This window comes from Durio zibethinus, chromosome 6, assembly GCF_047325235.1.
Source record: "Durio zibethinus cultivar Kanyao isolate XHJ-2024 chromosome 6, ASM4732523v1, whole genome shotgun sequence".
Classification (NCBI taxonomy): Eukaryota; Viridiplantae; Streptophyta; class Magnoliopsida; order Malvales; family Malvaceae; genus Durio; species Durio zibethinus.
Window position 1 is genome coordinate 29,136,316 of NC_143167.1, and position 26,038 is coordinate 29,162,353.

Below are 26,038 nucleotides of genomic sequence, written 5' to 3' on the forward strand. Positions count from 1 at the left end.
CCAACTTCTTAATTACATTTTAAAATTTTGAGATAATATACTAAGAATAATAATGTTGTGGGAAGTTTTTATCGCAAATATGCCATATTACAATTGAAGGATTTAGTAAATAGAATCTCATGAATGAATGAATTTACAAAATTCATAAATAAATTGTAAGAATTAAAACAATAAAAGCATCAAACCTATTCATAATTTTAATCATCTAAATCTTTTTATAAGTTATTTTCAAAATAATCAAATTATATAACCTATTGAGAATTTACATAATTGAGGCATGTTCATTAAGTATTACTATTTTTATAACTATAGTCTAATTAACAAATGACAATACTATAACTCAATTTATATGAATTTTAAAATTTATACCATATCACAATAATTTTCCCTTCACAATCATAGCTAAAAAGAAAAATAATTATGTTTTTTTTGTTGGATTGGGTTAGGCTTGTAAAACACCTTGTTGGGCTAGCCCAATTTCCTCTTTTAAATTTACTTTTATTAAATGGAAAACAAAAATAGAAAGTAGGAAAAGCAGGCGTGAAGTCAGCCTTGTATATAAGAGAATATCGATAGCAGGTTTCTCCTTGCGCCTAGCCCCTTAGATTTTCGTTGCTCTGTCCCAAACATTTTCGCATAATCATCATCGTCATCATCTTTATTTTGCTCAGAGCCCAGGGTTAGGAGGTGTGGATTAACGCAAACAAACCCCAAATCCCACTAATCAGAGCGTCTTCCCCACCTGTATTAAACTACCGCCATTTCTTTTTACTTTTCATTGACAACTAATCTCTCTGTACATTCTGATCCCAAAAAGAATACCCAGAACAAAGAAAACCCAAGTTGTCTTTTTCTTGTTCTTTGGGTTTGTGTAGATTTTGTTAAGGATTTTGAGTTTGTTTTCTTGTTTTGTTTGGAGATCATAAAAGAAACGGATTTCTTTTTTAGTTTGTGTTTCATTTGTAATTAGCAAAAAGAAATGGACAAGAAAAGGATTGCGGTCCCACTTGTATGCCATGGCCATTCACGTCCCGTCGTGGATCTCTTTTACAGTCCTGTTACTCCAGATGGCTTTTTTCTCATTAGTGCCAGCAAAGGTAATGACTACTTACTTCGTCTAAGATTATCTTTTTTTTTGTTGTTTAAAATGCTTTATTATTTCTTATTTATTTATTGTACCTGGAAATGGGTTATTATACAATGAGAGATATGCACTTCTTTGGAGGGATAATTCGATATTGATCTCATGCTCATAAAAATGGGGCTTTACTTGTCTGTTCCAGATTCCAGCCCCATGCTGAGGAATGGAGAAACTGGAGATTGGATAGGAACGTTTGAAGGACACAAGGGCGCAGTGTGGAGTGTTTGCTTGGACACAAATGCTTTATGCGCTGCTTCTGGCTCTGCTGACTTTACTGCGTATGTAATTCATTCTTGATCCCCTTCTCTCGCAATATGTTGTCGTACTCTAAAAGTTGTTTTAAGTATTTTTGTATGTCATTCTCTTAGTTTTTATATATGCAGATTGTGTCTTTAATACCAAATCTCTTGCAACACCTCAATAGACTTGTGGAAAATTCTTTATATGTTTACACCATGGAGAGACTCTATGTCACTATAGTGTGTCAATTTGCATCATTCCTTTTCTCGTTCCTGCTCTGTACATATTTCTGTTTACTGTTGTCTTGTTGATTGTCGAAATAATATATACTGTTAGTCAAAAGCGGATGGTATTCTTTCTTAAGGTTTGCTACACTCTAGATAACTGCTCATGCTTCAATCTCCTGCTGCAGTTGTTTGAATTGAGATCTTGTAACTGGGGTGGCATCTGTTGTTTCATGTGCTGTTTCTTGTGGAGTTATTCATCGATAAAAAGTTGACATACCGTCTGAAATGCCTTTTTGTGCAGGAAAGTGTGGGATGCACTAACAGGTGATGTATTGCACTCATTTGAGCACAAGCATATAGTTCGAGCCTGTGCTTGTTCAGAGGTTAAGTTGGTGCTTCGATTCTGTTTAAACTTTCACTTGAGGGAATTAGGGGAGTGTATATATGGTGGAATATGGTAGGAAAATTAGAGAAAGATTTGGTCTTTGAAATGTGTAACAGCTTATGTGGGTTCATGTGTTGACAATCTTTTGATAAAAGGATATTTATATAAAGATTGTTGAACAGATTTCTAGGTTATTTTGGCCCTCATTATTAATATTTGAAAAGTAATTTCAATTGCTTCTGCCAATCCCTTATAATTCTTGTGCATGGTAATGCATGTTTCTCTATCCGAGTTAGTAGTGCAACATTTTAGCTTCTCTTGACATTTATTTGCTTTGGTTGCCTTGACAAAGAAATTTTAACCGTGTTTGACTTTTGAATGCGTGGTCAGCTTGTAACGGCTGGTTGTCACGACTATTATAATCTTCTTGTTCATTTTGTTGTCCTTATAAGGAATTTATTACAAGATGCTAACTACCACAACAGGTTCTTGAATCACGTGTTTAGCTTTCTTCCCAATGCTGAGGAAGGAACCTTTATCTTCTCTTCTATTATGGGTATAGGTGGACCTTTTTTCCTCATATGAAGCCATAATGGTTGATACTATCATCTTAGTATGGACAGCCATAAATAGAAAATGCTGAATTGACATAAGTGCAATTTTGTCCAAATATGAAATCACAGGAGCCATGATGAAACTTGGGATTATTGTAAAGCTAGTTAGTGCATTGTTCTATGTTATCTGCAAACAGAAATAGTAACAGTTTGTTTTAAAGGTATTTTGCTCATCACCAGTCAAATTCGGTTATGGAATGGTTGGCTTCATTGTACCCTAATTATTTTCTTTTGGCCAAGTACCCCTAACCGTTGGCGTGTCTGTTTGTCTTTCTTTGTATTTCTTGGTTATTTATCTCATTCAAGGTTTTCTGATCTGGAAGCAGGATACGCACCTTCTATTGACTGGGGGAGTGGAGAAAGTCCTTCGTATTTATGATTTGAATCGTCCAGATGCACCCCCCAGAGAAGTGGACAAATCTCCTGGTTCAGTCAGAACTGTTGCCTGGATGCATAGTGATCAGACAATATTAAGTTCCTGCACTGATATGGGGGGTGTCAGGTATCCACCTTCCTCCATGTTTTGAGGCACTTTCATGTAATTTCTGTAACATGTGCAGTGCATTGTTCTTTAAAGGGTTAATATCATGAATGACTCCTAAACTATAGTAAAATGTTTAATGTGGTACTTGAACTTTAAAAATCTCTAATGTGGTATCTGAACTATGAATTTGTTAACTAATGTAGTACTCACCCCTAACTTGGCTAGCTTCAAATAATGACACGTGGCGGATAAACAATCTTCAAGTAACACATTAGTTAACAAATTCATAGTTCAAGTACCATATTAGAGATTTTTAAAGTTTAGGTACTACATTGAACATTTCACTATAGTTTAAAGGCCATGCATGACATTAACCCTTCTTTGAAAGCAAGCACTTAGCTTAAATTTTTTGTTTTCTAATTGATATATGTGGGATTGTTGTAAAAACTGTATAGGATCACCTCATTTTTTTTCCCAATTTCTGGCATCATGACACTTATTTGGAGGTTTTGAGATCAAATCCATGGATCCATGAATTTTAATTGGGCAAGGGTATTAAGTTTTGTAAATTTTCTGCTTGCTTATCCCTGAGGAGGGGATAAAGCAGAAAGGCGCTTGACGGATGAGCAGTTGCAGTTCGGATGCTTGCCTGCTTGTTGATTTAATAACTGCATACTTAATTTAAAGCATTTTTCTATGGTATACATGACTATGTTGAGTTTCTCTAAAAGGCTGTTGTTAACCTAGTCTAATGCTTGTCTTTTTTTTTTCTTTTTTTTTTTTTTTTATGGCATTATTGTCTCTTCTTTCTTGTTACTGAATTTCTTAGTGACTGTACAGATTATGGGATGTAAGAAGTGGTAAAATAGTTCAAACACTAGAGACCAAGTCATCTGTGACCAGCGCTGAAGTGAGTCAAGATGGTAGATATATAACAACTGCGGATGGATCTACAGTTAAGTTCTGGGATGCAAACCAGTAAGTTCTGACATTTGAGCCTGATGGTCTGATTTTTGTGCTAGACTATCTGCTTTTGTTGATTACTTTATTCTGTGCACGCCTTTACTTCAGCTTTGGGTTGGTAAAGAGCTACAACATGCCATGCACGGTTGAATCAGCTTCATTGGAACCAAAGTATGGAAATAAATTTATTGCTGGAGGAGAAGATATGTGGGTTCGCGTTTTTGATTTCCACACTGGGGATGAGATAGGTATGTTCTCAAACATAAGTTGGACTGAAGTTGATGATGGAATGCTGATTAGTGTGTGAATTTAGTGCTTGAATTCAAGTATGATATGTGATACTACTCTTAAATTCCTTCAATGCAAGAAAATATATGCGGATGTAGTTTGTTCAGTAGGTTTGGTGCTTGAATTCAAATACCATATATAGTCTTGTGTTTTCTATTTCTGTTTGCTTATGGTAACGTGTAATTACTGATTTACATCTGGTTTGCAGCATGCAATAAGGGTCACCATGGTCCTGTACACTGCGTGCGTTTCTCACCAGGAGGGGAATCATATGCCTCAGGTTCTGAGGATGGAACCATTAGAATATGGCAGACAGGCCCTTTGATTCATGATGACGTTGAACTGTTTGCAGCCAATGGGTCAGTTGGAAAGGTGAAGGTATCTACAGAAGAGGTTTCACGCAAGATTGAGGGCTTCCATATTGCAGAAGACGGCAAGACCAAAGAAAAAGAAGCAGAGAATGAGTAACAAGGGTGATGATTCCGATCCGACCTGTCTCTGCAGGCATAACCCCATTAAGCAACGATCGTCATGATAGTTTTTCTTATCAGACATAGATGGACTAGGCTGCATTTTTTTTTTGGGTATAATTTCTAGTCTTTGGTACATTTAACATATGTGGACTAGACCAAAATGTATTCTAAATGATATAATGGCATCTTCAATTTTATATTGCGTTCTATGCAAAGGAGTATTATTTGTGGTGGATGCTATGATCTCTAAGCAACCGAATGTGCAATGATGCCCATCACAGGTTACTTTTTTTCTTTTGTTTACTAAATGATTAACTTATGTACTATTTTAACCAAATAATCGAATATTGCCCTTTGAAACAAGAATTGAAAGTTTAATGAAATATATATTTTTTACCCGCATATAATTATTGGATAAATATAAATTAATTCTCAAAAATAAATGAAATAAATCAATAAAAAATGTAAAAGGTATTAATAAAATAAGATTTACCAGTTGTCACTATCGTAATTTTATAGAAGCGGTAGGGTTACTTCAGTCAAGGAGCCCCAACATAAGTAATCCCTTCTGGTCCGAGGCAGTTTTTCTTGGAACAAAAGTGCTTTCTGTTTCCCATCTCGGAGACCGTTAACTTCGTCTGCCATTGTTTTCCCACTGAAATTCTCTGTTACTTTTCTCCTTGTTATCTGTAATATCTTCGGGTAGTTTTTATTTTTGGAGGGAAAGATGTCTGGGAAGGGAGCGAAAGGTTTGATTATGGGCAAAACCTCGGCTGTCAACAAGGACAAAGACAAGAAAAAACCCATCTCTCGTTCTTCTCGAGCTGGCCTCCAGGTAGATCTTTGCTCTGTTTTGTCCTTTTCCTTCCTTTGTTTTTATCCTATTTTTAATTTTTGTTATTTGGGTTTTTTAGTTTATCCTTTTATTTATTGATTCGATTTAGCATCTAAAAAAAAACTTGCAGGGTTTTATCTGAGTACCTGAAACTCATTATGATTTGATAAAAGATAAGGAGTTGATCTAGCTACAAGATAATTATCATAGGATCTTTTTTAGTGCCGGCTTTTTGGTTTTGGTGTTTAATTTATTAAATACTTGAATGGGAATATATTACTGTGGTTGATAGTTGATGACTCAGTTCCCCACTGTTAGTTTCATTTTTCAACCTTCAGATAGTTAATATATCCCTCTCTTTAAATGGAGTCATATAAAGGGTTGATGGCGGCCAAAGCCAAAAATAATATTGATTTTTATTATTTGCCTTTGATATCCAAGATGCTTGGGGTTCGTTAATGGACCTTAGTCCTCTAACCTGTAAGCTAAATCTTGATTTTAGCTTGTCTAACAATTACAATTTACTGTAGTTTAAAATTGGACAGGCTCAAAAGGCTCTGATAACTGGTGTATCTGTAGTGATTGATGGGCACTAGAAAGTTTCATTGTTTTGGGATGTTTTGCCAGGTCCCATAAATCTTCGCATGTCTGAGGATGTTCACTTGTTCCAAGTGGGTCTTATTAAGATATTCTATAGTTGCTTTTGTCTTCAGTGTTTCTCCAATTACGTCTGGCATAAAAAAATTGCATGTGCTCTTACTGTGGTTATTCTTCTTGATCTATTTTGAATCTTTGGGACCTGGAGTGGTGTCTCTTTATGCCAATTGTTCCAGATTACGTACTTTTTCTTTTATGATTGATTAGTATCACTTCTGTTAATTGTTGTTTGTAAGTCACTATTTTGGACGGTAGTAGAGTTTGGAATTTCATATGCTATGTTTTCCTTGGTTCATGAAATTTGTTTGTAATGTGTGACCTGCAGTTCCCAGTGGGTCGGATCCATCGTCTACTAAAGTCAAGGACCACAGCACACGGGAGAGTAGGAGCAACTGCTGCGGTTTATTCTGCTGCTATCCTGGAATATTTGACTGCAGAGGTGTTGGAGTTGGCTGGAAATGCAAGCAAGGATCTTAAGGTGAAACGTATTACTCCCAGACACTTGCAGCTTGCTATCCGTGGTGATGAGGAACTTGATACCCTGATTAAGGGAACCATTGCTGGTGGTGGTGTGATCCCTCATATCCACAAGTCACTCATCAACAAGTCATCCAAGGACTAGACTACAGTGTGTTATTGCTTGTAGAAATTTGCCAATTCTCTATCTGAGCTGCATTTCTTTGCTGTGAGCTTGAGACTTAAAACCATGGGTTTATTAGGTTCTGGTCGATTGTTAGGGCATTGCATTTATGTGTTTAATTAATTTGTTGAAACTTAGGCCTGATCCTCTTTTAGCTGCCGATCTTTTCTTTTCCTTGTCTGATATAATCTGTCGAGATTGGCATTATTTAGCGGATTGATTGACATGGTGGCTGTTGCGTGGTTAACAAATATGACTAGCATAAAGTTTATTGATGAATTCTTATTGGGATATTGCAAATAAAATATCAGGTAATCCGGATGTATTACTGAGTCGCTTTCATGGTACCTGAGTTTTTCAATGCATAATGGTCTGCCAAATGCCTCTTTGATTTTTATGATCAAAATGCTTGTTCCGTGGTCTACTCTAGCAGTTTCCAGCTGCCCTGATGAGTCCGAAGGTTGAGGTATATCAAATTAGAATGATTCTCGTTCAAGGCATGTGGAAACCAAGTAAAGGCGCATATGCCAATTTGGAGCTAATTTCTCATACTTCAACAAGTAATTGAGTAAGTGACCACAGTTTACAGTGTTTCCTCAAATATAAAGGTTCATTTCTGGATTTGGCCATCTTGTCTGCAGCTAATCTGGCCAAAAAAGGTGGCACATGACTTAGGAATTTGGGATATATATTAAAGTTCAGAATGTTTTACAAAAATTGATTTTCTTTTTTTTTTTTTTTTGAAAAATGTTAACAAAATGTAAAATTTTTTATGTTTGGATTACTTGAAAAATGCTTTTTATTATTTATTTTTAAAAAGAAGTGTTTGTTTTCAAAAGTAATATTGAAATATTTTAAAAAAAAGTAATATTGACTTAACAATTAAAATATTAAAATAAGTATTAAATTATTAAAAATTATTTAGCATTATGTACAATTAAAATATTCAAATAATAATTATTAAAATATTAGTATTTTAAAATAAGAATATTTTAATATTTTATATAATATTTGTTTTTTCTTTTTATATATATATTTGATATTGATAAGATTTTAATCCTAATAAAAAACTAAAAATCCGGGCTGTCGGACAAAATAAAGTGCATGTATCAGGCATGTCTCAGTCTACAATGCCGTCGATAAGTTAAATTAGTTGTTACAACTTCACCAATTCGAATCTCTGGATCATACGATGAGATCTTGAAACATAGCCAAGCCCTTCATGCAGTGACCTCGGTAAATAAAAAATAAAAAATGCTCTAATATTCCCATAACACCTTCGAATCAATTTGTTACACCATGAATAAATCCCACTGACTCAAGCTACACCCATGAAATAACTTAAAACTAGATAACTGAAGGCAACATGTCTTGCACTGCACCCAATGCTGAAACTACCACTCATCCTGTTATGAAAAATTGCAGCAAGTCATTCTGGAATTTAGATGGAAGAGACCCTCGGAACATCAACGGGGAATTTATGGATCTCATCCATCCATGGGTTTTTCTCCTTTGCAGGATTTACCGTCTTCAAAGCTTTCCACACTGCACTGTTGCATTTGAATCCAGAACCAAATGCTATTTGCCATGTTCTATCTCCCTTCCTAATCCTACCCTTAGCTTCTGAATAAGCCAATTCATACCAAAGTGAACTGCTTGAGGTGTTGCCAAAGCGGTAAAGAGTCATTCTTGATGGCTCCATGTGCCATTCAGACAGCTGCAAGTTCCTCTCCAGTTCATCCAAAACAGCTCTTCCTCCAGCATGAATGCAGAAATGCTCAAAAGCTAGCTTGAAATCCGGAATATATGGCTTGACCTTCATTTTGAGAAGCTTCTTGCCAACCAATGTAGCAAAGAAAAGCAGCTGCTCGGACATTGGAAGAACCAGAGGCCCCAATGTGGTGATGTTAGTCTTTAAAGCATCACCAGCAACTGCCATGAGATCCTTTGACAATGTAACACCAACCTTCCCCACGGAGTCTTCTTCCTGGGTAACACAGGCAAAGCACTTATCATCCGCACCCTTATGAGTGCGAACAGTGTGAACCAATTGGTATTTGGATCTTTTTCTTTCAGAGCGTTTGTTAGAGAGAAGTATTGCTGCCCCTCCCATCCTGAATAAGCAGTTTGAAACAAGTTTCGAGCGATCATTTCCAAAGTACCAGTTCAGGGTGATGTTCTCCATGCTGATAACCAGTGCATAGGAGTTGGGATGGACCTGAAGAAGATTTTTTGCTAGATCTATTGAGATCAAACCTGCACTACAACCCATTCCTCCCAAATTGTAGCTTTGAATATTCCCTCGAAGCTTGTAATGGTTGATAACCATGGCAGACAACGATGGTGTTGGATTAAACAAGCTACAGTTCACAATCAAAACTCCAATATCTTTGGGTTTTACAGAGGTCTTAGCCAAAAGCTCATCAATAGCACCAAACATAACAGCCTCTGCTTCTTTTCTAGCTTCTTGCATCGATGGGTTAGGGGGAATATTGAGAACAGCCTCTGGAAGATATGTTGAATCCCCAAGCCCTGACCTTTCAAGGATCTTACGCTGAAACTGAAGATTCTCCTCTGTGAATGTACCAGTCATTCGCGACTGATCCATGAAGATCCTTTTTGTGCATTTCCGAGATTCATCCGGTTTGTAGCAAGCAAAGTTGACAAGGTAAACAGGGCGAGGGCGTGTTAGAAAGTAGAGGGTTGACAAGAAAACAAGAAGAGTTGAGCAGATGATGACAGAAATGAGGTTGTATTGAAGATGTTCCCAAAGATCATAAAGATCCTGGATGGAAAACGTTGAGATCTGCGCAGCAATCACAACTAAAAGAGGGGAAAGGAACAGGTACATTCCATGGGTGATTAGGTAATGGTATCCAAGCTTCACATATTTTAGCTTAACGGATTTCTTAAAATCAGGTAGGTTCCGAGTTGATGATGGGATCAAAGGTTGCTCTGGTTTGGATTCAGCCATCTTTTCCCTATGAAAGATTGAAAATCATTGTATTAGATCAAGTGCAAAAAAGAAAAAAAAAAGTCAGAATAAAGGAAATTTTAAAACCAACAAGGACCAGAGCCAGCAAAACAAAAAGAAGGTAAAAACAAGTAGGCTTTCAAAGGTAAAGTTACACCAGAAACTCCAACATAATGTTTTTTTTTTTAAATACCAGCTTATTGAATTTTATCCCTTTTAAGGGATAAACTTTATGACTATCTAGGCCTTAAAAAGCTTAAAATCCTAAATTCAGAATGATAAATATATGCATTGCCAAAGGAAAATGAAGTTACTCCCTTAACCCATTTCTGTCAACCCCCCTATTTCTTATAAATAGAGAAGCTTTACATCAAATCTAACTAGGATTTTGCAAACCCAGATCAGAGTTTCACATCAGATTCATAAAATTGCGCACAGTTTGTGAGAACTGATAGTGAGGAAGACAAAAACCCAGATCATCATTTGCATAAAAAAAACAAACATTTTCAATAATAGCTAGAGAAAAAACCATACAAAGAAAACCCAGATCACAAGTCACACCGAAACAATATAAAACCAACTATTAATGGAAATAAATCAAGAAACCCAGATAAAAAAAAAAAAAAAACTTACTTTGATCCCCAAAAGCTAATGAGAGTCACTTGAATCTGTTCAAGAACGGCCACGGAGACAAAGAAGAATAGAGAGAAATTCTATAAAAAAGAGACTATATAAAATACGAGGCGCGTAAGTGCGTTAAAAAGAGAGGAGAGATCAACGGATATCAAAAATTTTGAAAGGAATCAAGTATACTAAAATATAAAAGCACAAAATAATCAATTATTAAAAAAAAATGAAAAACCGTTTCCGCTAAAATAGGGGAAAAAAAGGAACGTGAAGAGAAATGAGAAAATGACGAGGAACCCAAACGAAGAAAAGTGGCGTAATGGACGCGTTTTCTTGAAGAGGCGGCGCCGTCTGGAAACGTTTGACCGTCATTTCTCTCGGGGTACAAGGCCGGAAAAACGTTGTCGTGTTTTAAATCAGACGGCTCCGCTTTGGTTTCAGCCAGCTTGTTGTTTTCTGGCTTACAGCTATTGCTTCTGCCTAGTGTCACGTCTCTTTTAAAATTGATAATAGATTAAAAAAATCAATATTTTATTTTATTTTATTTTTTACGAGTGGCCGAAGAAAAAAAGGAAGGGATAAAAACAAAATTGAATTCAAAATTATCTTTTTTTTTTAAGGATTGCTTGTGATAATAATTCAATTGTTCAAGTCTTCTAGAAAAACTTTTTTATAAGGAAAGTAGTAAGTACATATTTGAATTGTCAAAAAAATTTTTTATATGAATTTAAATTCTATTATCATTTTATTTTCATGGACTTTTAAAACTTATCTAAATATATTTATTTTTCCTTTTTTGCCACGTTTTTTGAGTAGTTGATATAATTTTCATGCAAAATGTGTTGGAGAAAGAAGAATTGAATGATTGATCATCATATCAAATGGTATGATCTCTCCGTTCTCAATAGCTCAAAACTCAATTTAAATGGGTGCTATTTTATATATCATTTATAAAAATAAGTCATGATATTATAAATGCTTAATTAATTGCTTGTACGATGAATGTTATGTTTTGGATTCACCTTTTTCATTATGCATATATATATATATATATATATATATATATATTTTTTTTTTCATGTTCTCACAAATGATGATTAACAATATATTTTTCAGCTTTTATCATTTATTTAAAAAATAAAATATTAAAATGAAAACTAAATCTTATTTTGGATTTAAAATAAATTAAAAAAATTCAATAGAAACAAAAACCTAAATGGGAAAAAATCATTTTTCTAACAATTTTGTATAGTTTACTTAAAAGTATGAGACTAACTATGGGTATTTAATTCATAGGAAACTTATAATTTAATCTTAAACATAAAAAATTTATTCTAACATTTAAACTAAGAATCACATAACAAAACTTTTTTTTTTTTTTACCAACACATCATGAAATTTTAATTCTATATGTTTTTAACGAGTGTATTCAACATTTCCCAAAAAAAATTAGTAACATTTTATTTAGATATACCTTTTTTTTATGTATTAAAGTAAATATTTTTAAATAATTAAAATTTTAGAATTTAATTTTAAAATAAGAAAATCATATAACTATTTATATGAAAAATTACATTTGAATTTTGTTTTTTTCATTTCTGAATTTTGTTTTTTATATTTTTTGGACAACTTTTGAGGAAGTAAAAATAAATACCAACAAAAAGATGTACTACCAAAAAGACAAATACAAAAGCAAGCATCAAACAGAACATAATTAATTGTGGGATATCAACAGAAGTGGAGAATCATTTATTTAAGATAATTTGTGGAATATATATGAAATTAGTATAAAAATATTAAATATGTCAAGTGTTTAACACTACTGATGTTAATGGGTTTTTTCTAAACAAATTGGGAGAGAAAATGGAATCAAATAGGATGGATGACTGGCTTTCAATTCAGCAAATCAAATTGATTGAACTGGTTGATGAACAGTTTGAATTTTACAAAAAACAGTGAAAAACTGAGAAAGGTTTTGGCTCCTCATGGAGTAAGCAAACATCCCACGACTTTTATTGGAAAACCCCATAAATGTTGCAAGTCCATGGCCTTGAGGCTGAGAGTCAAGATCAAGGTGCATAGAGTTTGAGCTAAAAGTTGGTACATGCGGATCGATGCCAAAGCGGAAACATTTTTTCCTGTTATCAGAAGGGGCAAATTTCATGAAGTCACAGCTCATTTAACACAGCCATGGAGCAAAAATGATGGCACTTTTCATAAGGTTTTGGTCACATGGTTACCAACTGGAACTCACATGGATTTCTTCTCCATCACCTTGAGACATGGCTTTAATATTCATAAGGGTCCATGCCTAGCTGTTGTCGACATGAATGAACGAAAGCATCATGCTTCAGCTCACTAATGCAAACTTAAAAGGAAAGATTTTCATGCATGCAACAATCGCTCAATAGAAATTTTACTGAATTTTGATAGTAATTAATCAGATGAGGAAGCTAGAAGGCCCATTAGGTAATATAGCTTCAGCTTATAAGTTAATTTACATATTGCAAATCAAAGGCACTGCTGCTGGAGAGTGTATACTGTTTGGTTTGATCTTAACTGTCCTCTGGTATTGATTATAGAGAGTGCCCAGGTTTATACAGTTTTCACTTTTGGATAGTTTATTTTGCTACATGTCCAACAACTTAGGAAGGAACAAAATGCTTTTTACATTGCAAGTTTCTCAGCTAACTGAAAATTTCTTTCAGGGAAAGCCTATACTGTTTCCTTAATTTAAACTTACAAGAAAGTGTCATGGTCAATTCAAGATCGGGAAGAATAACATTCTGCAGGGAGTGGTCTTGCTAATCCAAAGTGAACTCCTCAAGCCAAATTAGCACTTCATTTCTCTTCAATGCAATCACCATAGAAAGAATGTAGAGATGGAATCAATAACAAAAACAGGTAACAAAGGACTACTAAGAATTTGTTAATAAATGATCTGGCATCATATAGATGAACCATCATCATTGCAGTCTCAACAAGTCAGCCGGTAAAGAAAACTAGCTATTATCTACCCACCATCAACAAGCTAATTCTAGAATCAATAAGAGAACCATCAAATTGCATTAAAAATAAACAAACAGGAAAAAAAAAAAAGCTGTGTACAAAGCATGCATACTGCTCGATCAAGAATATAAAATTTATGGCTAAATTTAGCAGCAATATGGGATTTGACTCCATATGTACCAAAATTCTAATGAAGTACCTCTAGTTTGTTTTTGTCCAAGGAAACAAAATAATCAGACGAAACATGTGAACTTATTTCAATGTTGATATTTCCATATTTTTCACATTAGTAAAAATTTGTTGCCTCCTGAGCAATCACAGACAGTTATTTGTTCTCAAGTTTGATTCATAATATTCCATTTGACTAGTTGAGGCTGTGTATATATGTGTACAAAATTGTGATATGCAGCTACCAAATTTACCTATTTATCAGTAAAGGCAGCAACAGTTATTGTCAAAAGTGAACTGCACAATCCCCTGAAGCACAATCCCTTTTGCATGCTATGAATGAACTCCAAATTTGCAAGTAGAAGAGCACGTACGGGAAAGACAAATGAATTTCAGAATACTTAAGAATCATAATTAAGGAAAATCCAAATCATACCATTGTAAAGCTCCATGTTCGTCCTGGATCATTGTAGCGGGCAAGCAAACAACCCATCTTAGGTTTAAGACCGTCTCTAATAAGACTAGTGCGCAATACTTTCTCTTTCTCACAAACAACATCCTCCGTTGGTTTTCCACTGAACTTCAATGCTGCAGCAATCCCTCCTTCTACCTTTCTCAAGTTAACTGTTTCTTGACTGGGATCTGGCAGACTGTTGAAGTATAAACACACTCTAATTTGCTAAAATAAAGCATGAAAATATTAAAAAATGTTATTGTTGTCTTAATCCAGTTTGGAAATATGTAACTGTTAGTTGATGTTTCAGACCCCAGCAAAACTGATAAGCCTCACCTGCTTATATCTTTCCCCAATGGAAGAACAATTTGGATGGACACCTCAGATAATTCAGGATCAAGTGCCTGGGTGAAGACCGGAGTAGTCATTGGTATCTTCTCTGTTGTAGAATTCTTACCAAAGATATACCTATGTCAATGGAATCCACCAACCTTATCAGTGTGAAGAAAAAAAGGAAAATAAGAATTGAAACCAACATAATGAATTGAATTTTCCATAAGAGTTAAAGCCACTTACCCAGCAACAGCATTAAAGCCAGTTGACCCTGACAGCTTGTCTCCATTTGTTTCTACCACTATGAATGGTGCATATTTCCTTACCTGCATAACAGTGTTACTTACACAATTACGTGACATTCAAACAAATTACATTTTCTCATAAAATTGCAACAGGAAACACTACTTAAAGGAGTTATTCAAGGTAATAAGAATTGCTGTGTATAAAATGCAGTGATTTACTTAAGACAGGAAAAACCCAATAACAAACTGAAGACAATTAGATTAGCATGACAGGACAATGCATAAAATTATATAAATTCCATATTAGTAAAACCCCAATGTTCTGTATCCATTCAGATAAAGGAAGACACATTACAAACAGAATCCATAAGCACAGTGAGTACTTAATACTAAATCATGGATACAAATTTTCTCTAATGATCCTACTTGATATTTAGTCAAGTTTACCAAATAATTTCCCCCTTCTTTGTTCATATTTTCCGAATCACGGGCTTTTTTATGCCTTTGTTGTTATAAGACCATAAGGGAATGAGCTTATTTACCCAGCTGCTAGCACACTATCAGTGTACAAAACATTTTGTCTTTGCAAGATTAGTACAATGGCTGCCTAGCTGGTATCAGGAAAAGCATATATAGTTCATAGATGCAGAACAAATTTTGTTCCAAATTGGTTTTCTTCTTCTTCTTTTTCTTTTTATTTAAAAAGAAAAAGGAAAAACAGAATATAATACAACCTCATAGTTTGCAGTCCTCTTTAGTATCCGATATCTGGGTGTCTCCAAGTCAGGAGTCTTATAAATCCGCAACTGAAAAGTAAAATAACATAAAATAAAACAACATTCCACATATAAGATATGGCAGAACCATAAATTTATGACCATAAAATGCCAATTTGCAGCAAAATATAATTAGAGTCATACCTGCCTAAACACTTCCCATAAACCTTCCAGCGAAAAATACTCATTATTCTCTATAGAATCCCAAAAGTCCTACAGTACTTATAACAAAATTCACAAAGATTACAATATTTTCTCAAATTTAACTTAAATTACCAAATGAAGAATTGTTTTGGAGAAGTAAAGATCTCACCACATGGCTACAAAACTTTCCATTCTTAGGGTTAATGCCCATGACAGAAGTTCCAGTAAAGACCAGTTCAGGCTTCCAAGGCAAAAGCATGAACTTCATCACCATAGTCCACCTTGTTGTTATCTCATAAGGTCCTGTCTATACCCATTCAGCCAGTCAAATAAGCAAATACCCAAACCAAAAAAGTTGTCAAACTATCAAAATTTATATTGGAAAAAAGTTTATAGTGAATCGAACCTGCTTGACCCAATGCAATTGAAAGAAAGGCCTAAAGAGGACCTTCAACAAAGAAATGTTAAACAAATAACCACTGATCGAATCATGCTTTGTTATTGGGTCCCTGAACTTGACCTGCTCGTCATATGCCGTCCGATCAATCCCTTGATCATCAAAGAGATGGGGAAGATCATCATACAAGAAACTAACTAGCCCTTCAACATCAACAGTTGGCTTTGGCGGGATGCTTTGGTCCACTAGGCTTAACTTACGTGCCCACTTGAAATTCTGGTTCGTGGTAATGGCTTCTTTTCTTGTTTTGAATATTGTTACAGGAGGAGAATGAGAGGTAGAAGGGATGCCGACGGTGGTAACTCGTCGGAAACTGACGAAAGCGGCGGTGACGGGCCTGAGAATTTGAGTTGAAAGGTGAACGGTAGCCATTTCAAGTTGTTTTGAGTTTCCTAGTTCAATAAGCGAGTGTTTTTCCTCCAGTTTACGTGGAGAAAATGTTGTGGCTCTGGTTTGAAGTCGAGGCAAAAGGTTAACGTTAGCCAGGGAAATGATTGGTTGTTGTTGGTTCGGGTTATATAGTTTGGCCAAATTGGACCGAGAATGGGTTTAAAATGCAAGCCTGAGTTCATTTCTACATCCAAATTCCGAGCTGGTCAAAGCATGCAAGTGTTTAAGGTAAGCCCAAAGTTCAAGCTAGGCTTGCAGTCTTGAGTGAGCCATTCGCCAATGGACCCGTCCATTCTTCCTCGTACTACATTTTTGTTTTCTTATGGGCCTAAGACACTTCTGCTGATGTTTGAATTGACCATTTTCAATATTCTTGATTTTAACAAATTTATATCTAACATGCTGTTAATCATGTTTTATTTACTAAATGGGCCGTCAATAAATCTTATATAAATCATATATGTTTTTATTTGAGGCATCTAAACATAATCACAAAATTAATTTAAAATCAAATATTTTATCAACAGATCATATAACTGTAAAAAACTTTTATATAATTATATCATGATAATAAGCATATGTAATAATTGATGATATAAAAATAATGATAAGAGGATGATTTTGCTAATAATATATAGTTTTAATTCACATAAAATGCAAGTTCTGAATATAAGTCGAGAACGAAGTCTCAATTTTTAAGCAAATTATGAAGTCATGATAAAAGCCTAAGCAAGCTAAACTATTTTTAAAAAGTGAGATTTTAGAATTTAAATCAATCACCTTTCAACTTATAATTATATATTTAAAGAAAAATAAAATAAAAGACCACATGATTTGCTCAAATAAAAATCACAAAATAATTAGGTTGCTTACAGGCAAGAAATTTGGCAAGATTTCGTTCTTGGTTAGAAAAGGACAACTTGCTTGGAAAGATACAACCACAAAAGTAATAAACGACTTTATTATATATTCAAATATAAAATCCTTGAAACTTTCATGTGCACTGCCCAACCTATAACTTTTTCCTGCTTTTCGCTCCTCCACTATCCCCACGAATAAAGACCTCAACTCAAGTAGCTTTCACTAAAACCGACAACAGAAGACAAAAAAATGACCAGACAGAATCAATGATCATTGCACATATTCTTCGTATTAATGTAAACTTTAATTTTGCAAAGAAGCCACATAGGACTTTACGTGGCACTTTTTATCACAAGCTTCACACGCTCCAAATTTCTTATGCCACGACCCGCCACGGGAAACGCCTCATGTTTTCTCGCTATATAATCCTCTGTTCTCCCCCAGTTTTTTAATTCCCTCAAGCAAAACCAAAAGCTCCTGATTTCTTCTTTTCCCAAGTCATCACTGCCCCTTAAAGTAAACCTTTTCACATAGCTTCCAATCATGAGTAGCTCAAAGTCATGTGTCATCATGCATGATGGTGACAAAAATAATATTAAAAGGTTTGGAAGCAGCTCAAACATGAGCATGATCATGCACGATGATGAAGATAACGTTCATCGTCATGGATATGTTTCTAACTCAAAGTCATTGGCCAAAGGAGATAACAGCCATGATCATGCTCCATCTGCATCGGCAGATGGTGACGGAGATGATGATGACGATGATGGTGGTTACGATTTTGCTCCGGCAGCTTAATTTTAACTGATTATCAATATCTTATCAAAACCCTAGTTATAGTTTTACAATGCTCTAAAACCCTAGCTAGTTAGTTCGTCCTAGTGTAGTAATTTTGTTTGCTCGATTTTCTATGGTGTGTTTTTACCCTTTTTTTTTTTGGGGGGGGGGGGGGGGGTGGTCAGTACTATAATTGAGGTCACTTTAGTTTTGCTTGGTCCTACCTAATTAAAAAGGCTGCTTTTGTAGCATGGACGATGTAATCTTAATCTTATTTTAATAGAGATGAGATATTATTAATTACTATCTTAATAGTAAGATTTCATCTTCTTAAAATATCTATAAATTCTTGCGATGATATATCAAGCAAGAGTTTTCGATTAAATTTATTTATTTATTTATTTATCTACTATTATTATTATTATTATTATTATTATTATTATTATTATTATTATTAATCAATGGATAGACCTCTATCCTCTAACATCATAAGTCAAATTAATTAAGAGACGACAAGGAAATTAATCAACTCATACCATGGTAGCAAGGACTTGTTTTTTTTTGGGTAACTAATTTGATGAATGACTCCAACAAGACTGTTTATGCAATGCTAATTATTTAATTGTTAATTAATATCATGATTAATTTTGGAGTTCTATATCATTAATTACTCAAATTCCATGCATTCATTTTTTGTTTATAATACGTACAATACATATGAACATCCAACTCCCCATGAAAGAACCAATATTCAGTTTTTGCTGCCTTTTTTCCCAGTAATTTCCTGCCAACCTATATAATGCAACTTATATAATTAGCAATAAATGTAACATGTTTACGAACGCACGCATACATAAATATATATATATATATATATATAAAAATGGACGAAGAGGGCATAATAAAGAATTGAATTGTCTCTCTATATGTAAGTCTTGATGACTTTATAAATATAAATAATTAGAGCTAATTAAGTGAGTTTAATTTCATGTATGTTTTAATTTCTTTCGTACAAAAACTAGTAATTATTATAATGTGAATAAGTACATATTTGAGATTTACTTCTTATCATGTGTATGTTTCAATTACTGTTTTCCAATTAATATGTTAAATAAATATTTAAGAGTAATTAATTAAGAGGATTGGTTTTATCTTATCAGATTTATTCCGCCCAGTTGAAAGATACGGTGAGGATTTAATAGCAAACAAGTGTGCTTATCTCAATTAAGATTCCCCTAATCAAAATACTATCAAGCATCACTAATATAATATTGTTTTAAAAGCTTCATATATATCAAATATATTTCCTTGTAAAATATCTAGAGTCCTCCACAAGATTTTGAAATTCCCAGACTTAGCTCTAATCCCTTCACATTAAGGTTATAATTATATGGTTGCGGTTGCTCTACTCTTCATTTTTCATAAAATACCCTTATCCAAGTGAGTCCAACATATAAATGTTAATGTTAAAATTTAATCCTCTCAATATAAATTTCAAAACAAAAAAATTTTGAACATGCTCGTGTTAGATACATACTCGTATTCAACACTGACTCTCGAGTCCGAAAAAATCGTAGCTTTCAGCTACTACTAAAAATCTAGTGCATATATTACTAGTGGGGACATTAATCTATCGTCCAACTGAAAATGTTGAGAAAATTGTGATCACTGAACCGAAGTGTTGCCATGATGCTGCCGCCAATATTTATTGGCTAGTTCCGAACCACAAGTAGAAAGTAACGGGCATCACTTTTTCATATCATGCGAAATCAGCCCTATGATTTTTCAGTTTGTGTTGCCACTAGCCGCCACCCTGCCAAAAGATCTTAAACTTGACTTGTTGGGTCTAAAGTGACAAATATAACAATGTAAAAATAATATATCATAATAAATTCACAGTAATAGATAACAATTAATAATTAATAACGTAAGAAAAATAAAACATACTAATATTTATGTGAAAATCCATCTAATGTAAAGAAAAAAAATCACAGGCCACAAAAAAAAACTTTACTATCAAATAATGTATATACAAAGTTTTTCTCTAATTAAAACTAGAGCTAATTAATAACTTGAGAGATAATTGAAGAAATCTCATAAAATAGGTAAAACACCTGATCTCCACCACTTAGGATGTAAAACATTAAATCATGAACCTGCTGATAAAATTTTAACTCAATTGACTACAGATCGACTTTCATTTAATCAACTATCCCTTCTCTTTTTTCTCTTTATCTTTTTGGCTTTTTTTTCTTTCCTTTTCAGTGCCATTATGATCTTTACACCTAAACAACCCCTACTTTTATTTATTTAGGGCTTTTTTATTCCATGGTAAAAAACAAAAGGCTTTGGGCCTTTTAATTAGGTAAAAACGATGGAATTGAACTGGATCTCATATTTCTAACAATCTCTCCCTCCAGCCTCATTAGGATTTCATTTGGAATTTACTTTGGCCAAAAAAACCATTTCAGTCAAGTTATTGCAGAACTCAAGCTTTTTCTTAAGAAGTATCTTAGTCAACATATCTGTTGCATTCTCAATCAATATGGACTTTTTTTAACTATATCTTCTGTTCCTCAATCACCAAACGTAATCAATCTAACATCAATATGCTTTGTTTTAGTATGGTACATAGCATTATTACTCAAATATAAAATGCTCTGGCTATCACAAAATATCACATACTCATTTTGATTTAATCCAAATTTAAAAAGAAAATATTTCACCCAAAGTATTTTTTTTACCTGTTTTAGTTGCTATAATATACTTAACCTTTATATTTGATAAGATAACATACTTTTGTAATTTAAACTGCCAAGATACATCTCCTTCTACAAAAGTAAACAAATGCTTTGAAGTAGATTTTTTATTATTAAAATCACCGATCATGTCAGCATCAGTAAACCTTTCTAGAACTAGTTGTGAAACTTCATAATTCAAGCATATTTTTGATATGCCCTTCAAATATCTAAAAATCTATTTCATTACTTCTTAGTGAACCTTTCTTAGATTAGAAAAAAATTTACTCACTATACCAACTACATGAGCAATGTCAAGTTATGTATAAACCATAATATACATCAAAGAACCAAATGCAGAAGAATAAGAAATACTGAACATAACTAATTGCTCTTTCTTAGTCACCGAACAAAATTTTTTACTCAGATAAAAATGATTAACAAGTAGATTGCTAAACAATTTAGCATATTGTATATTGGATCTACTAAGCACCCATTCAACATACTTTTTCTATGATAACCACAGATTTCAAGCTTTTTTATCCCAGATAATATCCATATCGAAAATCTACTTTGCTATATCTAAATCTTTGATGTCAAAGGACTTAGATAATTGTTCTTTCAACCTACAAGCTACACTAGTATCTTGTCCCATAATCAGCATATCGACATATAATAAGAGAATAATAAAATTACCATCAGTGAATTTTTTGACATATACACAAAGATTCGCTATCGTTCTTTGATAACTGTGGCTCACCATAAAAGAATCAAACTTTTTGTACTATTGTCTCCGTGCTTGTTTTAAGCTATGTAAGCTTTTCTTCAATTTGTAAACTAAGTACTCTTTCTCTTTTACTTTAAAACCCTCATATTGGTCCATATAAATGTCTTCTTACAAGTCATTATGCAAGAACGTAGTCTTAACATCAAGTTACTTAAGATTCAAACTAGTTGATGATCTTAATACCACTTAAATAAAACTCATCTTCATAATTGGAGAGAAGATTTCATCAAAATTGATATTGAATTTTTGAAAAAACTTTTTTACCACCAATCGAGTTTTGTACCTCACTAGTTTATTACCATATTTTTTTAGCTTGAATTTTCATTTATTTTTTAATGACCTTCTCTTTTTTAAAAATTTAATAAAATCATATGTATCATTTTTTCACAATAATTTCATTTTTTCTTTCTTTGCTTTTAACTATTGCTTTTTATTCAGAGTAGTCTGCACATCTTAAAAACTCTTTAACTCCCCTCTCACTAGTAACTAAAATAAAATATAAACTTGGATACTTGGTAGATGGCCCATGCCTTTTGGTAGATCTCATAGGCTGAGACTTTACACTACTTGATGCCAAATGTAGCTTTTTTTATTCAACACTCTCTGGTAAAGATAATTGCTCACCTTATTCAACACTTTTTAGTGGAGAGCACTACTCTATTTGCTTAAAATTGATTACATTTAACTCATCATTAACTATGGCTAGCTCATTCGTATCTTTAAGTTCTATCTCTTACTCATTTTCAATATCTGTGGCTTTTTTCAGTGGAATCTTATCAATGTTAAAACATTAAATTTAATAATAACTTGTATAATTTTTTCATTTTTTTAAGGTTTACTATGGTTTCTTTTTCATGAAAAACTATATCTCTATTTTCGACTATCTTTCTTTTCACTAGATTTCATACCCTATAGTTAAATTCCTCACCATCATATCTTACAAACACACACTGTGTGACTTTACTTTCAAGCTTTAACCTTTGCTTCTTCGACACATACATGAATACTTTATATCTAAAAACTTTCAAGTGAGAGTATAAAATATTTTTTTTTGTCTACACTCTTTCTAAAAATCAAAGCCTAAAAAAATTGATGGTGATTTGTTAAGCAAATAACAAGTTATGTTAACCGTTTCATTCCAGAATGGCTTTGGTAATTTTGCCATTTTCAACATACATTCACTACAAGAAATTGTTTTATTGGTATAGCACAATAACCTTTTACTAGCGGTCAAAATATTTATTCCAATGAATTTATAATCGTCAGTATATCCCTTATTAATATAGACTTATACTGATGATTTTTAAGCTATCGAAATATATAACAAAGATATATTGATGATTTTAGTCCGTCACTATATGTGTAACTATTGGTATAGTAACTATTGTGTGTTCCACATTATACCTTTTACCAATGGTTATTCCTGTTAGTATAAACTCGTATGTTTTAATTTTTTCAACTTATATCAATGATATCTCCATTAATATATTCTTTACCAATGGTCAATACCTGTCAGTATAGCCTTATGCGTTTTAACTTTTACCGATAGTCTGTGATGATTGTCAGTATAGCTTTAAATATTTTAATAATAAAACGGGTCGATAAAAACTTTTTTTTGAATTATATTTTTAATTATTAATATTAATTTATTTATAATCATAATATGATATAGTTTCATATAAAGTAAAAATACACAAAAAGTAAAAATATTTAACAACATTTGAAATAAAACAACAATCAAATTATTTTGTAATCCATAAATTTAAAATAAGTCAAGAACTAACATCATTGTACCAAATTAAAAAAATATATATATTAATATTTATGATTGAATGTCTATAAACATGGTGTTAGAAGTAAAGAAACAACTCTCCATAGTAAGATGATGCCATCCTAAGTTGGTCTAAATACCGGTTTAATTAGTAAAATCCAATAAAGAATTTCATGTCAAATTAAGCTTTTACCAGTCAATTAACATAAGAAATGTTCCCAAAGTCAAGTCAAGCATACCAAAAACTATAAACAAATGAATTGTTGATAAGATTTTATCCATTATTATAAGCTCTCCTACTTCACCAACCCAAGCAACTGTTGAAGTTGCTGAATTCTTCAAAATTGTTTGAAGGTCTTTAAAAAACTGCTACCCATTATTTAGATAAGATGGATCTAGAATTTTATTCATAAGCTTATTATCATTACCTACATACAAGAAAAATATGTAATTTAATAACTAAATTTCATGAAATATTTTTTAAACAATGCAATTTACTATTTTGTCATACCTATACTAAAATTGTAAATGTGTTAAGTCACTACTTGTAGAGATTTGGGCATTTTTATACAAATTATATGAACTAGTTAACATCAAAGAATCCTCTTAGTGCTATTACTAATGATTGAACCTCAAATCCTTTATATATATTCAAAGCTTAAATTCATCCAATATAGTAAAAAATACAAAAAAAAGGCATGCTCAATGACACAAAATTGAAATGCAAAAAATGAAAAATACCTTTAAGAAATGATAAGAGTCTTGTTGCTTCAACTTTAATTTAGGTTTAAAATAAAATGGATGTCAATTGATTTAAGTTTGTAGAGTTTGTGAAAGGTGGAGAGAGTTGGTGGGAAGTAGAGATTAAGCTATGAGTACCAATGGGTGGAGAAAACTAGTAAAAGGTGAAGATTAAGTATATAGAGTCAATGGGAGGTGAAGGTAAAGAAAATGATTTAATCTCATAAACCCACCATTTTTTTGGGATTATTCAATGTATTTTTTACCACATGCTTTCAATAATCCTTTACAAAAAAATTCAATAAGGTTATTCAATAATCCAATTTTATTGAAAGAGATTATTTAAGACATTTTTGGTAAAAAAAAAGCCTTAAATAATCCTTTGCTTTTTTTTTTTTGGATTATTCAAGGTATTTTTGGCTAGAAATGCTTTGAATAATCCTCTCATAAAAATTTAATGGAGTTATTCAAGGTATTTTTGATCAAAAATACCTTCAATAATCCCCTCATAAAAATTAAAGGGAATTATTTAAGGTACTTTTGGTCAAAAATACCTTTAATAATCCTATTTAATTTTTTGTAAAGGATTATTCAATGCATTTTTAGCCAATAACGCTTTCAATAATTTTTTTCAAAATTTTTTGTATGGATTATTGAAAGCATTTTTTGTCGAAAAAACCTTCAATAATTCCTCTCTAAAATTTTTTGAATAGATTATTGACAGTATTTTTGACCAAAAATACCTTTAATAATCTCATTCAATTTTTTGTAAGTTAATAGTTTTTTTTTTGTTTTAAGACTATATTGATGGTTACATTAATAACCATCAGTATATAATATATTTATACTGATAGATAGTCATATACTATCAAAAAAAGTTTATATATATCGATGGTTAAATAAAATGTTAATATAAGTATGGTATATTTTGACGATATTAAAAATCCGTCAGTAAAAGTCTCTTTTACTAATGAAATTTGATCGTCAGTATAACTAAGCGTCAGTATATAAAAAATTATTTGTAATGATTTGACTTTCTTCATAATAATGTGGTTTATCTTTTCAATTGTACCATTATGATACAAAATTTTAGGTTCTGTCATCTCATACCTGATTTCATGTTTCAAATAATATTCTTCAAAGTTTTTGTATGTGTATTCTCCATCATCATCAATTCAAATACACTTCAAAGGTAACCTTGTCATCTTTTTCATCATTGCATGAAATTTTTAAAAATACTGCAATACTTGACTTTTATTTTTTAACATATACACTTAAGTTTTATATGAAGCACTATTAATAAAAGTAACAAAATACTTATTACCATTCAATGACTTAACCTCAATAGGATCACATACATCAGAATGAAGTAATTCTAATTTGTTTTTTTCTTTAAGAATACTTACGAAAAAAAACTCTATGATACTTGTCATATAAACAATAATTACATGAATCGAAAGATATACCTTTGATCAAAAAAATAAGAGACTACTTTGTCAAAATCTGTAACCCATTTTCACTCATTTATACTAGCCTTTGTACTATATATTTGCTGAAGCATTATCCTCAATGGCATTTATTTGGTTGTCGTTTAATTACGTCCATGTCTTGTACATTATACAATATAGTTTTTCTCTTATAACTATCATAAATCATTTAAGAAGCTTCTACTACCCATTTTTTTCTCCATTCTCATATCATTTCTTATCAAAAACATTAATAGTAAACAAGTTTATTTTTATATCCGAAATATGTCTAACATCCTTCAAAGTCAACATGCAATCCATACTAGTTTATACAACAATATCATTGATCCCAAAATTTGTGATACATTATTAT

At 32.5% G+C, this 26,038-nt stretch overlaps 4 protein-coding genes across 6 annotated transcripts; 2 read left to right on the forward strand and 2 right to left on the reverse strand.

Moving 5' to 3' along the window:
- Positions 1 to 589: 589 nt before the first annotated feature.
- LOC111286699 (uncharacterized) lies at positions 590 to 5,048 on the forward strand. The gene is made up of 7 exons (XM_022876830.2): positions 590 to 1,097; positions 1,284 to 1,419; positions 1,910 to 1,991; positions 2,934 to 3,109; positions 3,932 to 4,069; positions 4,163 to 4,302; positions 4,551 to 5,048. Exons 1-7 carry the CDS (start codon positions 980 to 982, stop codon positions 4,808 to 4,810), a joined length of 1,050 nt encoding a protein of 349 aa, XP_022732565.2. The 5' UTR covers positions 590 to 979; the 3' UTR covers positions 4,811 to 5,048.
- A 361-nt stretch (positions 5,049 to 5,409) lies between these two features.
- LOC111286794 (putative histone H2A variant 3) lies at positions 5,410 to 7,289 on the forward strand. The gene is made up of 2 exons (XM_022877004.2): positions 5,410 to 5,650; positions 6,633 to 7,289. Exons 1-2 carry the CDS (start codon positions 5,543 to 5,545, stop codon positions 6,927 to 6,929), a joined length of 405 nt encoding a protein of 134 aa, XP_022732739.1. The 5' UTR covers positions 5,410 to 5,542; the 3' UTR covers positions 6,930 to 7,289.
- Positions 7,290 to 8,031: 742 nt separating this feature from the next.
- On the reverse strand, positions 8,032 to 11,038 carry LOC111286792 (3-ketoacyl-CoA synthase 11). The gene is made up of 2 exons (XM_022877002.2): positions 10,555 to 11,038; positions 8,032 to 9,928 (listed from the first exon to the last, which is right to left on the reverse strand). Exon 2 carries the CDS (start codon positions 9,919 to 9,921, stop codon positions 8,389 to 8,391), a length of 1,533 nt encoding a protein of 510 aa, XP_022732737.2. The 5' UTR covers positions 9,922 to 9,928; positions 10,555 to 11,038; the 3' UTR covers positions 8,032 to 8,388.
- Positions 11,039 to 13,200: 2,162 nt separating this feature from the next.
- HBP5 (SOUL heme-binding family protein) lies at positions 13,201 to 16,628 on the reverse strand. Of its 3 annotated transcripts, none has more exons than XM_022877003.2 (8): positions 16,084 to 16,625; positions 15,847 to 15,984; positions 15,678 to 15,746; positions 15,492 to 15,563; positions 14,756 to 14,838; positions 14,516 to 14,647; positions 14,162 to 14,375; positions 13,201 to 13,397 (listed from the first exon to the last, which is right to left on the reverse strand). In XM_022877003.2, the coding sequence occupies exons 1-8, from the start codon at positions 16,504 to 16,506 to the stop codon at positions 13,353 to 13,355; spliced, it is 1,176 nt and encodes a 391-aa protein (XP_022732738.2). In that variant the 5' UTR covers positions 16,507 to 16,625; the 3' UTR covers positions 13,201 to 13,352. The 3 variants fall into 3 exon arrangements, with proteins under 3 accessions (XP_022732738.2, XP_089618729.1, XP_089618730.1); XM_089762603.1 differs by lacking the exon at positions 13,201 to 13,397 and adding an exon at positions 13,810 to 14,058 and having other exon boundaries at positions 16,084 to 16,627; XM_089762604.1 differs by lacking the exon at positions 13,201 to 13,397 and having other exon boundaries at positions 14,207 to 14,404; positions 16,084 to 16,628.
- Between the last annotated feature and the right edge of the window lie 9,410 nt (positions 16,629 to 26,038).

Bases quoted from the DNA above. Each gene is read 5' to 3' on its own strand.
- LOC111286699 (XM_022876830.2), top strand. From the start codon at position 980: ATGGACAAGAAAAGGATTGCGGTCCCACTTGTATGCCATGGCCATTCA. The intron at 1,992-2,933 runs GTTAAGTTGGTG...ATCTGGAAGCAG, and splicing joins GAGCCTGTGCTTGTTCAGAG to GATACGCACCTTCTATTGAC. The intron at 4,303-4,550 runs GTATGTTCTCAA...TCTGGTTTGCAG, and splicing joins CCACACTGGGGATGAGATAG to CATGCAATAAGGGTCACCAT.
- LOC111286794 (XM_022877004.2), top strand. From the start codon at position 5,543: ATGTCTGGGAAGGGAGCGAAAGGTTTGATTATGGGCAAAACCTCGGCT. The intron at 5,651-6,632 runs GTAGATCTTTGC...TGTGACCTGCAG, and splicing joins CTTCTCGAGCTGGCCTCCAG to TTCCCAGTGGGTCGGATCCA.
- LOC111286792 (XM_022877002.2), bottom strand. From the start codon at position 9,921: ATGGCTGAATCCAAACCAGAGCAACCTTTGATCCCATCATCAACTCGG.
- HBP5 (XM_089762603.1), bottom strand. From the start codon at position 16,506: ATGGCTACCGTTCACCTTTCAACTCAAATTCTCAGGCCCGTCACCGCC. The intron at 14,376-14,515 runs GTGAGGCTTATC...ATACTTCAACAG, and splicing joins TTGGGGAAAGATATAAGCAG to TCTGCCAGATCCCAGTCAAG. The intron at 14,059-14,161 runs GTATGATTTGGA...GTTCATTCATAG, and splicing joins GAACATGGAGCTTTACAATG to CATGCAAAAGGGATTGTGCT.